At 41.3% G+C, this 13208-nt stretch overlaps 1 protein-coding gene across 3 annotated transcripts in view; it reads right to left on the bottom strand.

Annotated features, from left to right (window-relative positions):
• Positions 1-13208, bottom strand: part of slc6a2 (solute carrier family 6 member 2) — a 167448-nt gene that overhangs the window by 51206 nt on the left and 103034 nt on the right. For all 3 annotated transcript variants that reach the window (XM_048605752.1, XM_048605753.1, XM_048605754.1), the window contains exons 7-8: positions 11242-11366; positions 877-989 (exon numbers count right to left, since the gene is read on the bottom strand). In XM_048605752.1, the coding sequence (XP_048461709.1) occupies positions 877-989; positions 11242-11366 (238 nt within the window). The remainder of the gene's footprint in view (positions 1-876; positions 990-11241; positions 11367-13208) is intronic.

Below are 13208 nucleotides of genomic sequence, written 5' to 3'. Positions count from 1 at the left end.
AATCCCCCTCCCATTCCTCAGATGACATGTCCATCCTGGGCCTCCTGCAGTGCCACAACGATGCCATCCAAAGGTTGCAGGAACAGCAACTCATATTCCGCTTGGGAACCCTGCAGCCCAATGGTATCCATGTGGATTTCACAAGCTTCAAAATTTCCCCTCCCCCCACCCCATCCCAAAACCAGCCCAGCTCGTCCCCGCCTCCCTAACTTGTTCTTCCTCCCACCTATCCCCTCCTCCCACCTCAAACCGCACCCCCATCTCCTACCTACTAACCTCATCCCGCCCCCTTGACCTGTCCGTCCTCCCTGGACAGACCTATCCCCTCCCTAACTGCCCACCTACACTCACCTTTACCGACTCCATCCCCGCCTCTTCCACCTGTCTGTTGCCTCTCCACCTATCCTCTCCTCTATGCATCTTCTATCCGCCTCCCCCTCTCTCCCTATTTATTTCAGAACCGCCTTCCCCTCCGCCATTTCTGATGAAGGGTCTAGGCCCAAAACGTCAGCCTTTTTGCTCCTATGATGCTGCTTGGCCTGCTGTGTTCATCCAGCTCTGCACTTTGTTGTCTCCGATTCTCCAGCATCCGCAGTTCCTAGTATCTCTAAATTTCAGTGTGTCAGGGATAATTGGCGTCAATTGTTTTATTAATGAGGCTCATTGACATCTAATCACAAGCTAAGTTCCTTGTCCTTACCCCAAACCATCTCTGACTTAATTGCTGGAGGTTTAACAACCACCAGTAGATCATGACTGGCCTGTCCCACAATTAAGTTCGCCTGAACACCACGTTTACCTGTATTATATTCCAGTCTATGAACGACTGATGTTTAGGACAGTGAGGAACACACGATGAAGTTGCACTTTACTTACTGAACTGTCAATCCCCAATGTCAGCAGCATTATGAAAAACATAATTGCCCAAAATGTTGACCCTGGGAGAGTAGAGATTGCTTCAGGATAGATAACAAACACTAAGCCTGGACCTGAAAACAGAATGGCACACAGTGAATTAGTTGGTACCCTGAGATTATGGAAAAGTGTCATCTATAAACAAGAAAATACTACATAATTACGAAATAGAGTGGCAAATAACTTCAGTATTTATGCTTATTCATCTTGTAAGGTACAAATCCCTGTATATAAATACAGATATTTTGAAGGCATGATGATAGCACAGATCAGTGGCTAGTCTGGCACTATCTGGATTCAGAATGGTTTCTGGATGGGCTGTCTGGAAATTCCTAAAATAGAAACCGGAGAACAACTTACTGTGTTTTAAAATTAAAAGTTCAGCTTTTTGCCACTAATTTTCAAGCAATAATTATTAAAGCAACTTAAAGTTCAAAACATGGCCCAAGATTCCACTTTCTGCTTAGGCTTTATCCTCGTGGATATTAGGCTTTATCTTACTGGTTTTGGACTTAATAAAAGGTGGCAACTTCAACTAAAAAAGTTATTCATGAGAGACTCTGGTAAGTTAATTATACAACAAAGATTGTTCAACAAAGTTCTGAAGAACAATCTCAAAAGCAAAATAAATTTCAAAATTGTTCCCAATGTTCTTCTTAATCAATTGTCCTAATCTTATATTTCTGTTGCTCATGTCATTTTGTTAGACATCTTCCAAAAATTCATCCTTGCCCAACTTCTCCTCATTATAAAAGCAAAGTATTGGAGATCTGAAATAAAAATAAAGTGCTGGAGAAAATCAACAGTTCTGGCAATAACTGTGGAGATAGTGCCCTGATTAACATTTTGAATTTGCTCTGACCTCTTATTGGAATTGAAGGGGTGTATAAAATGATGTTTTTTACACTGTTGGAGAGGAGTGAAGAGGAGTAAGATTGAACAGATAGGCTAAGTGCCCAGAGGTGAAAGGAATGTTAATTGTAGTAGAGAAAAGATAAAGATGAAGAGTGGGTGTTAATAGTACAGGTAATAGCAGAAAATAGGTCAACAATGCTGAGACAAACCCATGCAAACAAAACACTGACTAGATTTTTTTCTGGGGGGGGAGGTGAGCAAAGGGAGTAATCAAGGTGGAGGATAGAGTTCATGGTCTGAAGTTGTTGAACTTCATGTTGAGTCATGAAGTTTGTATAGTGCCTAAACCGAAAATGAGATGCCTGACGAAGGGTCACTGGACCCAAAACGTTAACTCTGTTTTTTCCTTCACAGATGCTGCCAGATCTACTGAGATTTTCCAGCAACTTTGTTTTTGTGCCATTCCTTTAACTTGCTTTAGGCTTTGTAGAGCACTGCAGCAGGCCTCAGACAAAAATCAGTTCTGAAAAAGAGTCATATCTGACTTGAAACTTTGTTTCTCTGTCCACAGATGCTGCCAGATCTGCTGAGTTTCTCCAAGATTTTCTGCGTTCGTTTCAGATTTCCAATAGCTGCAGTGTTTTGCTTTTGTTAGGAGGAAGATGTTAGCAAAACAGCAAGATGGTGCATTGAAATAGCAAGTATCTAGAAAGTCAAGATCATTCTTTAGGACAGAGCAGAAGTATTTCACAAAGTGATTACAACGTCAGAATTTGGTCTCACCAATATAGAGGAGATTGCTCTGAAGCAGCAAACCCAGTAAACTAAATTTTTTGTTTACACTGTTGTGATTCACCTTGGGACAATTTCTTACAATCCAGGTCCTATATAAATGCAACAAAGACAGAAATTGCTGGAAAAGCTCAGCAGGTCTGACAGCATCTGTGAAGAGAAATCAGAGTTAACGTTCTGAGGAAGGGTTACTGGACCCAAAATGTTAATTTTGATTTCTCTTCGCAGATGCTGCCAGACCTGCTGACCTTCTGAGGAAGGGTCACCGGACCTGAAACATTAACTCTGTTTTCTCCTTCACAGATGCTGCCAGACCTGCTGAGCTTTTCCAGCAACTTTATTTTTGTTCCTGATTTACAGCATCTGCAGTTCTTTTGGGTTTTTTTTATTCTGTTTTTGTATCTGATTTACAGCATCCGCAGTTCTTTTGGTTTTTATTACCTATATAAATAAATTACTTATATAAATAGTTCTAAGGCAGCAGGTGAATTCACCCTGAAAAAACACAGAACACTCTGAAAATCCTATCCATCACTGTTGTGACCAGAGAAAGGCTATCAAGGAGCAACCTGTCAGCAGCAAATACAGGAGCAAAGGAGCCTGTGATTGGACTAACATAGAGATGCGTGGCAGCAATAAGCTAAGCTGCTGGGCCAGAAACAATGATACCAGAGGATGTAGGGTAGGAAGAGAGGCCAGAGGAAGTGGAGCTGATGAGCCAGAGGGAACAAGGCTGGGAGAAGGTGACTGAGATTTCAGGAGTGGATAAGTGAGGCTGCAAACAGGATAGAAGGGATCAAAAGGCACCAAATTATGAAAATGGGGGAGAAAGGCTTGCAATGTGGGAAGGAATACCTGTAAAGGGAAGGGTCTGCAAAGAGGAATGAGGAGCTGCAAAGTGAGGAGAGCAATAATAAACATTTCAGCAAAGGAATACTGGGAATCAGGATAATCAGACAACACAGAGGTAATGATTTCTTTGTGAATAAACGTGGAATCTCTAGCTTAAGGCTGCAGAAAATCAGGAGATACTTTATGAGGACACTGGAATAGAAATTATTGCGATGAACATGGTGTTGAGTGGATAATTTAATCCTGAACGAATTAATTTCGTAATTTTTTTTGTCATCACACCTTAAAACTTCCCACATACTGTGAATTACTTGAAGTATTACTGTTTAAGAGACAAATATGCAACCAATTAGCTGTCTGTGGAAATTGTGTTTAGGAATAGGGTTTTTTGTATACAGAAGTGTGTCAGTAACTTAAAAAACAATTTGTTGCAAACTTCCATATGCCATCATGTGCTTATATAGTGTTTTGTCTAGCAAATCAATTCTTCCCTTGTGTTGATGCTTACAGTTTAAGATTTTATTCAAATTCTGCTATTGTGCCAATCCAAATATTCCTTACATCAATGCAATTGCAGAAAGTAATGTTACTATATGACTACCCTACCTCTGAAAGGGATTAGGGCGAATGAAAAAATAAGCTTCTAAAAGCCAAAATGCTCAAGAAAGAAAACGACACCTGTTGTAAGGGTAATAGTATGAAATGGATAATAAGTAACTTGTACACTGTATATTAACAGAGTATTTTTTTTGTCTGTTCATAGATCACTGATTGTGCCAGACTTTATTGCTAATCCCCAAATGCCCTCAAAAATGTGACGGTGAGCTGCCTTATTGAACTGATGCAATCCCCATGTTTCTAATATTCAAGCTAAAATGATATTTTAATCTTATTTGAGGTTTAATCACATATTGGATGTAAACCCAGTCAGATGATGAGATTACTGTTAAACATCACTTATTTTGCCTGTACGTGGTTGGCCAATTCCCATCATTTAAAAGTCCAAACAAGTGTCCCTCAAATAAAAAAAAATCAGTAATGTTGAATGAGGTGTGAATACGCATATGACAGACAGAACTGGCAAAACTGAACTTTAATACACTGAATTTGCACCTTTTCACCAAAACCATGAAGGTAACTAGTTGTCAACAATTACGATAGATCCTAGTTAGTCAAAATGACTTTATTTCCATGGCGTTATCAAACTCTTAGAACGTATTAACACCTAATTTGGTGGAGAGGATGATAAATTCTATGGGTCTGATGGGCTGACCTGCCATTTCTAATGAATGTATTGCTCTCATTAACCCAGTAAATCAACTACTAAGGAATGAGCTAACTTGAATATTTTCTTTCAGGAGCTAGTAAGTGGTTTTTGATGTAAACATCACATGTTTTGAGAAGACTGATATTCATTATTTTAAGTTCTGAACATTTTACCTGGGCTGTTACCATGATAAGTAGAAAGGGTAGTTTTCTGAGCTGAGGCTTCCACTATGGGATCTCATCAGACGAAAGCCATGGTTGCAGCATACATGCTGCGGAGTTCTTTTTAGTTTTGAAACCTGGCCTCCTGTTTCACGAGCTCCACTTGAAACCAATAAAATTACAATGCAGTGTATTTCCACAGCGTTTGAGCCATTTTTTCTAGATTCTTGCTGTGGTTCCAGTCAATTTACAGCGGATTTTGCACCGAGTCAGGTTTCTATTTCAAATTTCCAGCATCGTCAGCTTTCTTTAACTCTCATCAGTGATTCATTTATACCAGTTCTGAACCCAGCTATGAAGTGCAACAGAACTTTAGTCCAAACTGTCTCTGCACCATATTAAACATTTGATTATGTCATACTACTATCTTCATACTCTACTGGCATTTGTTAAGGCTTTTGACTACACATTTGCATCAATGCTACCGAGTTTAAATTCTCAAATGCCTCATTTCTTCTTCAGTAGTCTTCTTTCCACATTCAATGTCATGACTGGTAATTGAACCAACCAAATCATTCATGATACATTTTCAACATTTCTTCCAGGTCAAAATAAGGCTTTAAGAAAAATCTAAAGAATGACTTTCTCAATGCCATGACAAAACCCAGCTGTTATTTAAATTTGTTTGAAAAAAAAGATGGGAATGACAAATGTCAAAAGTAATACTGAGATTGCATTTACATGGATGGGTGGTAATATTTGTTGTGCTTGTAATGTGGTCAGCCAGGTGGTCCTTATTGAATGAGTTTCCTGATTGGGGCTTTTAATCTGGTCCAATCAGGGAGTCCTGGCTGACAGATATAAACAGGACTGTCAGAGGTCCTGACACTCAGAGAACTATATCAGTGTCAAGGACTTTCTCTGTGTAAATAAAGGCTGATTTGGTAACTGGACACCAGCCTTTGTGGAGTTATTCCAGTGCCCACAAGACCAAAGCACGCTCACTCACAACAGTCATCTTTGAGTTGGCGTAAGCATTTCTGGCACTATGCCATTATTTAGGAAGCTTGACTCATTCAATCCTGCTGTGGAAGACTGGGCCCAGTAAGTGGAAAGAATATGTTATTTTTTTCTGGGCAAATGACATTGGGGCAGATGAAAAGCAACTCTTAATTCTCTTGACAGCTTGTGGACCTGCAGCTTTTTTGGTTATTAGGAGCTTCACTTTCCCTGAGGCACCAGATACTAAAACTTTTCAAGAGTTGACAGACTTAGTTAAGTCCTATTATGACCTCAAGCCTCCTCTAATTCTGAGTTGCAATCGTTTTTACTCAGCAACTCAAAAACCAGGGGAATCCGTATCGGGATTTTTGATTAGGTTATGATGACTAGCAGAGGTACGTGACTTTGGTTTAAACTTTTAATGAGATGCTGAGAGACTGTTTATTTGGTATGTGGCATTGATGATGTAACCATGCAAAAATGCCTTCTAGTTGAAGCCCAACTGGACTTCAAACAGGGACTACAACTGGCTTTGATGCTGGAAGATGTGGCAAGTGGAGCATAAGAGTTGCAGGGAATTCTGATGGAAGTGAATACCATCGCCAGTCCGACTGAGTTGGGGAGTACCGCTTGAGTAAAGGTAATTGCAAAGCCTCACTCAGGACATGTTCTGAGCAGAGGGACTCTGTCAGCCCACAGCGAACCCCAAAACAAAGCCAAGCCTTGGCAAAACGGTTAAAATTTTCTCCGTGATCTGGGCCGGCAAGTCATTGCAGTTGCTGTTGATATGCAGACTAGAGACAGCAAAGGAGTCCCACTAGGCCTGAATTCAGTAAGAGAACTCATAGGCCAGTATCCAGGAGAGTGCACACTGTGAAAAGCCAGACTTACATCTGGGTTGGTGGAGGTAAATTGCTTAGCAACATCCAAATCAGAACCAATCAAAATAAATGTCTGCTTAAATGGTTACCGGGTTCTAGTGGAGATCAATACTGGTGTGGCCTTTTCAGTGATCACAGACCTGGCTTTAACAAAATCGCTCTGGACTCCAACTCTTAAGACTTCGGCTAAACTGAGAACCTATATCAGGGAACTTTAACAGATTAAGGGTGCAACTTAGGTTCCCATTGACTGTAGTAAAATTTACCATTGACTGTAGTAAAATGCTTAGGCCCAGGCATGAAGAGGTGAATTTGGTTGAGAAAGATTCACCTTAACTGGTTCAACATTTTTGGATTAGAAAATGGCGACCTGAGTGAATGTGGCCACCTAACTAAATACCTGGAAGTTTTTCAGCAAGTTCTAGGGGCTTTCAAAGGAGCCAAGGCCACTGTGCACGTTGACCAGGAAGCAATTCCATGATTATACAAGCCCCACCCACCCCCAGTGCCATTTGCTTTACAGACAAAATTGGAGGCAGAAATCAGAAGGTTGGAAAGTGAAGGAATCATCAAACCAGTTGAGTTTGTGGAATGGACAGCACCGGTTGTACCGATTGTGAAGCCCGATAGGTCGGTTCACCTGTGTAGGGATTTTAAATAAATGATAAACTGCTTTTCGCAGCTGGATAAATACCCAATCTGTCACAGAAAGGATTTATATGCAAAGCTGGCAGGGGAGACTGTCCTTCATGAATCTAGACCGAGCCATGAGTACTTGCAATTGCGGTTAGATGAGGATTCCCAGAAATAATACCCATAAGACCTTGTACCGATAGGAGACTGCAATTTGGGGTATCATCAGCCTGTGCAACTTTTTGGTAGATGATGGAGAACATTTTCCGAGGTCTACTCCAGGTCACTATTTATCTGGATGACATGTTAATAACAGGGAAGACTAATAAGGAACACTTAAAGAGCTTGGACATAGTCTTTAAATGTTTCTCCCAGGTGGGAGTATGCTTTAGAGGGGAAAACTGTGTGTTCCAGCCACCCCAAGTGACCTACTTGGGTTACAGTCAACAAGACCAGGTTACATATGTTGGAAAATAACGTGAGAGCGACCAGAGGTGCCCCGGCTCCCATGTCTGTACCAGAGCTTAGGTCTTTCCTTGTGCTGGTGAACTATTATTGGAAGTTCATACATAACCTGGCCTCCATCCTGGCATCATTGCATTGACTCTTAGAGATATGTCAGCCTTGGAAATGGTCACATTGCCAAGCCATAGCTTTCAGGGAAGTGAAGAAAAAGCGATCATCCTTAAAAGATGTTGGCATATTATGATCCCATACGAGATCTGGTACTGACATGCAATGCCTCCCTTTATTGCATCGAGGTAGTATTAGCTCATAGGTGGCCCAATGGAAAGGAACAGCCAATACAGCATGCATCAGGACTTTGGCTAATGCATAGCATAAATACGCCCAGATAGAGAAGGAAGGCTTGGCTGCCATATTGGTGTCAGGAAGTTCCACCGCTACCTTTATGCATGTAAATTTGTAATAATAACAGACCACAAACCTTTGCTGGGCCTCCTCAAAGAGGACAAGGCAGTGCCACCCAGAGCTTCAGGCCGAATTTAGCAGTGGGCTCCAACGTTAAGTGCGTACAATTATAAGTTGGAACACCATCTGGGAGGCCAAGTAGTAAGTGTGGATACATTGAGCCACCTCCCACTGCCAGATATACCATTGGGGTGATACTGCCACTGGAAGAGTCTGCAATGGTTTTAAATTTTCTGGACAAAATTACAGCCACAGCTGACAATATCAGAGTTTGGACGCAGAAAGGTCCGGTCCTGGCAAGACTGAAACAGCTGGTGGTAATGGGGAAAACCAAAGGGCTATCACAACCGGAATTTAAACCTTTTTGGACCCAGAGTGATGAGATCACAGTACAGGATGACATTTTATTATTAATATTATGGGGAACAAGAGTGATTGTCCCACACAAAGGTCACTGCCAGATACTGGCTGAACACCATCAGGGTCACCCAGGGGTGTTCAAAATGAAGATGTTGGTGAGAAGTTATGTCTGGCAGCCAGGACTGGGGGGATGGTGGAGGGTGAAATAGCATTAGGAACACCAACACCAGACACAAGATTCCTCAAGTGAGACAGACAATTTACTTCAGGGGTGTTTGTGTAGGAACCATGGGAGGCATGGTCGATGCAAGGTCAGGTCCAGTGACATATAAGGTTTGGATAGGTGCAAGGGTCCTGAATAAGCTCATGGACCATATGAAAGCTACAAACTTGCAAACAGGGCAAGAGCAAAACATGCCTGGCTCCTGGGAACAGTCAGAAACCAGTGGGTTCTCTCTCTCCATCAAGCATTGAAAATACCTTGGAATCTGTATTGGATGCGCCAGTTGCCACTACCTCAACACCTTTGCCGCCTGAAGTGGAGAATGAATTTCTTTCAAGACACTCCAGGTGCAAGAGGTGAGCTATTGGGCATTACATACTGTCCATATCCGGGGCAGAGTCAGAGGAATCTGACTTGGTGCTAAAACACCCCAGGAGGAGCTACAAGGAAAAGAACCTGCCTCTGTCCTTGGACTCAGAGGGGGAGGGATGTGGTAATTATAACGATGTCAGCCAGGTGGACTCACAGAATATGAGTTCCTGATTGAAGCTGTTAATCTGGTCCAAACAGGGAGCCCTGGCTGACAAATAAGAACTGGAATGTCAGACATCCTATTCATTCTCAGAGCTGGCTCTGAGGGAGCTGGATCATTGTCAAGGGCTTTCCACATGTAAATAAAGGGTGACTTGGTAACGGGACACCGATCTCTGTGGAGTCATTTCAATCTTGACCCTTGTGTTCAGATACAAGGACGTAGCACATTGAAAATGGCAGGACACCACTTACCATCTCCTCCATAAAGAGAGCTGTAAAACAGAGCTGAAGAGAGCTGATAAACAGGCAAGCCTTAAGACATGGGAGTCCCATATTTGTTGCATGTTTTAAGATACAAATGGATGGTGTGCACATGAATCAGAATTGAAATTGAAAAGTATTTGTTTGAAAGTTATTCTTTACCAAAGATAAACAGCTTTTGCAATACCTTGAACTTTGGGCATCCAAGTTGAAATTTTCAAATTATTTATTGCATGATATAGCAAATTTGGGGCAAATAGATTTTAATTTCTCATTGCAAAAAGAATCATTCTTTCTTTTATCTTGATGTTTCTTTTATAACAAGCAATTATATACCAGGTCGACAAATGGTAAATCTGAACAGGAACACTTTATTAACAACATTCACACCTCCACAGCCAGCTTTAAACTGGATCCAAGCTCTGCCCCTCCAGGTCACCTGACCAGCTCTTTCGAAGGGGCAGTGCTCTCAACTGCATACATAACACTTTCCCAGACCTATCCAGTCAAATTTTGCAACAAGCCTTTGTAACGTTATAGATGTAACAAATATTCAATTTTTATAGAAATGCTGCATCTTTTTATAGTTTCACTGAGATCCTAATATTAATCTCCATGCCTAATGCATTAAAATGGGAGGGAGGTGGTGATGTTGTGGTACTGTTACGAGACTAATAATCACAACCCCAGACTAACATTCTGGGGACATGGGTTCATATTTTACCATGGCAGATGGTGAAATTTGAATTTAGTAAAATTCTGGAATAAAAAGTTAGCAAAATGGTGAAACTTTTTTTAAAGGATGGAAATCTGCTGTCCTCATCTGGACTGGACTACATGTAACTCCAGACCCACTGCAATGTGATTGCCTTTGAGCACGTATTTTTTACATTTGTGGGATGTGGGCGTTGCTGCCTGGCCAGTATTTATTGCCCATCCCTAGTTGCACTTGAGGAGGTGGTGGTGAGCTGCCTTCTTGAGTCGCTGCTGTCCACCTGCTGTGGGGTGACCCACAATGTCATTACGGAGGGAATTCCAGGATTTTGATCCAGTGACAGTGAAGGAACGGCAAAATTATTTCCAAGTCAGGATGGTGAGTGGCTTGGAGGGGAACTTAAAGGTGGTGCTGTCATCCTTGGAAGTGGTCATGGGTTTGGATGGACCATAAATGCAAGCTTAGCCAGAGATGTCCACATCCCATGAATGAATTTTTAAAAAACTGAAATGCAGATGTTGGGTGACTTTTCTATCATCCACAAAATGTCCTGATTCAGAATCAAATTCACATTTAGAGGAAGAAAAGACTCTTCTGATACTTAAAATAACTAAAGTCTTTTCAATTATCTGTAGTTTGCCAATCAGAGACAAAATTCAAAATGTAATGAAAGTAAAGTATTGGAAGTACTCTGAAGGATCTGTGGAGAAAAAGTTAAAATTTCAGGTCATGGCATTTAGTCAGAACCAGAATCTGTTGTGTATTTCTATCTTTTTCTGTTTTGTTTCAGGTGTCTGGCATCTGCAAAATTTTGTTTTTGAAATTGAAAATATACCATTAAATCTGTATAAAGTGCTTACCATCTGTTGCCACTTCTGAAATATCAACTCCGTGCTTGAATGCCATATAGCCCAATACAGAGAAAATTGCAAATCCTGAGAAGAAGCTTGTCACACAGTTGATGGAGCTGGTAAGAATAGCATCGCTGAGCAACAAAAGAATAATCACATTTTAAGATAAAACTCCATGGAAACTTACTGTTACAATTTTTCAGGTATTTACCTCCTGCAACATAAAATCATGGAGACTCAATTCTGTTTAGTATGAATGATCAAATGTCTATTTTTTTTCATAATTGAATACATCACCATGAAGCAGAAAGGCTAAAAGGTAACCAGAAAGCAGCACCACTGCACATATATTAAAAAGCCTAGGTCTGGGTGTACTCCTTTTGTCAATGTTTCCATTGTCAGTTCCTTTGTCTATATTTATAATGCTAAACAGACTTGCAAATTTATCAAAATTATAATTCACTCCCCTCCTTTTAGCAGCCCTACATTGCTTTCATTGACGAGGGTGCATTAATATGATAAGTTTACAGAGGCAGTTTCTTTTATATATTAGCTTGTAGGAATTAATTACGGAAAAATGAAAGCAAGAACAGAATGGGATTGTTACACATGCCTCTCTTCCACTTCATCTGCAAAAAGAAACCCTGCAAGTCTGAACTTCAACTTATCACCCGTGGGTGATGGAGGTGATTACCTATAAAGAGAAACTGACCAACTCGTTTTTTCATTGAAATCAACTGAAATGAATATCAAGCAGTTTCTAGACTGGGTGATTGAACGGTCCTCTTGTGAAACAGTGGCAGTGTCCCTACCCCTGGACAGGGAGGCCCCGGTTTAAGTCTCATCTGCTCCACAGGTCTGTAATAACAGATCTAAGCAGGCTGATTAGAAAAATAGATTAATAATAATAATAAAAAACAGGATGACAGATCACAATACCTGATTTATGCCTGAGTGCCAAGTCGAAAACCTCCCTGTGGTCTTGACTTCCCATGTGTAATGTTACGAAGATATTACAATTTTCAACTTATTTTATCATTGCCAACTTGTGATACAGATTATATCCATAATATATTTATACCACTATTGTTTGTACTCTTATACTTCCATCTATAGCCTCATTAATAATTAGCTATAGTCTTCAAAATGAACAATGTTACAGTGGCATGGACTTCCTTTCAACTGTTTCCAGTTTTAATTCCCATGCTCATGTTTCTCCATTGCATATTAAAAGTGCAGAGCATGTCGCACATTTCATCTTTAAATACACTGCAAATTCTTGGGTCAGGCTTTGAGAAGGGGAAAACTCATATTACAAGTGTAAATATTTCACTCTAGTACCAACTACACCTGCACGTGACATTACAACTGGCCTTTACAAATGTTAACATTGTGTGTCACATATTGTTCACTGCAGTGCCACTTATTCATGTGTGAATGGGGGGCTCACAATCTGTATGTATATCTGCTTCTGAGGTACTGGGTACAAGAACAGTAGCACAGGAATGACTAAGTTCTGATATTCCCTGGTCCCCAACACCTCATCTTTACCATGGACATCCAGTCCCTATCCACCTGCATTCCCCATACAGATGGCCTAAAGGCCCTCCGCTTCTTCCTGTCCCGCAGGCCCGACCAGTCCCCCTCCACTGACACCCTCATACGCTTAGCCGAACTCGTCCTCACCCTCAACAACTTCTCTTTCAATTCCTCCCACTTCCTGCAGACAAAGGGGATGGCCACGGGTACCCGCATGGGCCCAAGCTATGCCTGCCTCTTTGTAGGATACGTGGAACCATCCCTCTTCCGTAGCTACACTGGCCCTATCCCCCACCTCTTCCTCCGTTACATCGATGACTGTTTCGGCGCCACCTCGTGCTCCCATGAGGAGCTCGAACAGTTCATCCACTTCACTAACACCTTCCACCCCAACCTTAAGTTCACCTGGACCATCTCTGATACCTCTCTCTCCTTCC

Source organism: Rhincodon typus, chromosome 15, assembly GCF_021869965.1.
Source record: "Rhincodon typus isolate 14 chromosome 15, sRhiTyp1.1, whole genome shotgun sequence".
Lineage (NCBI taxonomy): Eukaryota > Metazoa > Chordata > Chondrichthyes > Orectolobiformes > Rhincodontidae > Rhincodon > Rhincodon typus.
The sequence above is the reverse complement of the archived record's forward strand: the minus strand, read 5'-3'. Positions and strand labels throughout refer to the sequence as shown.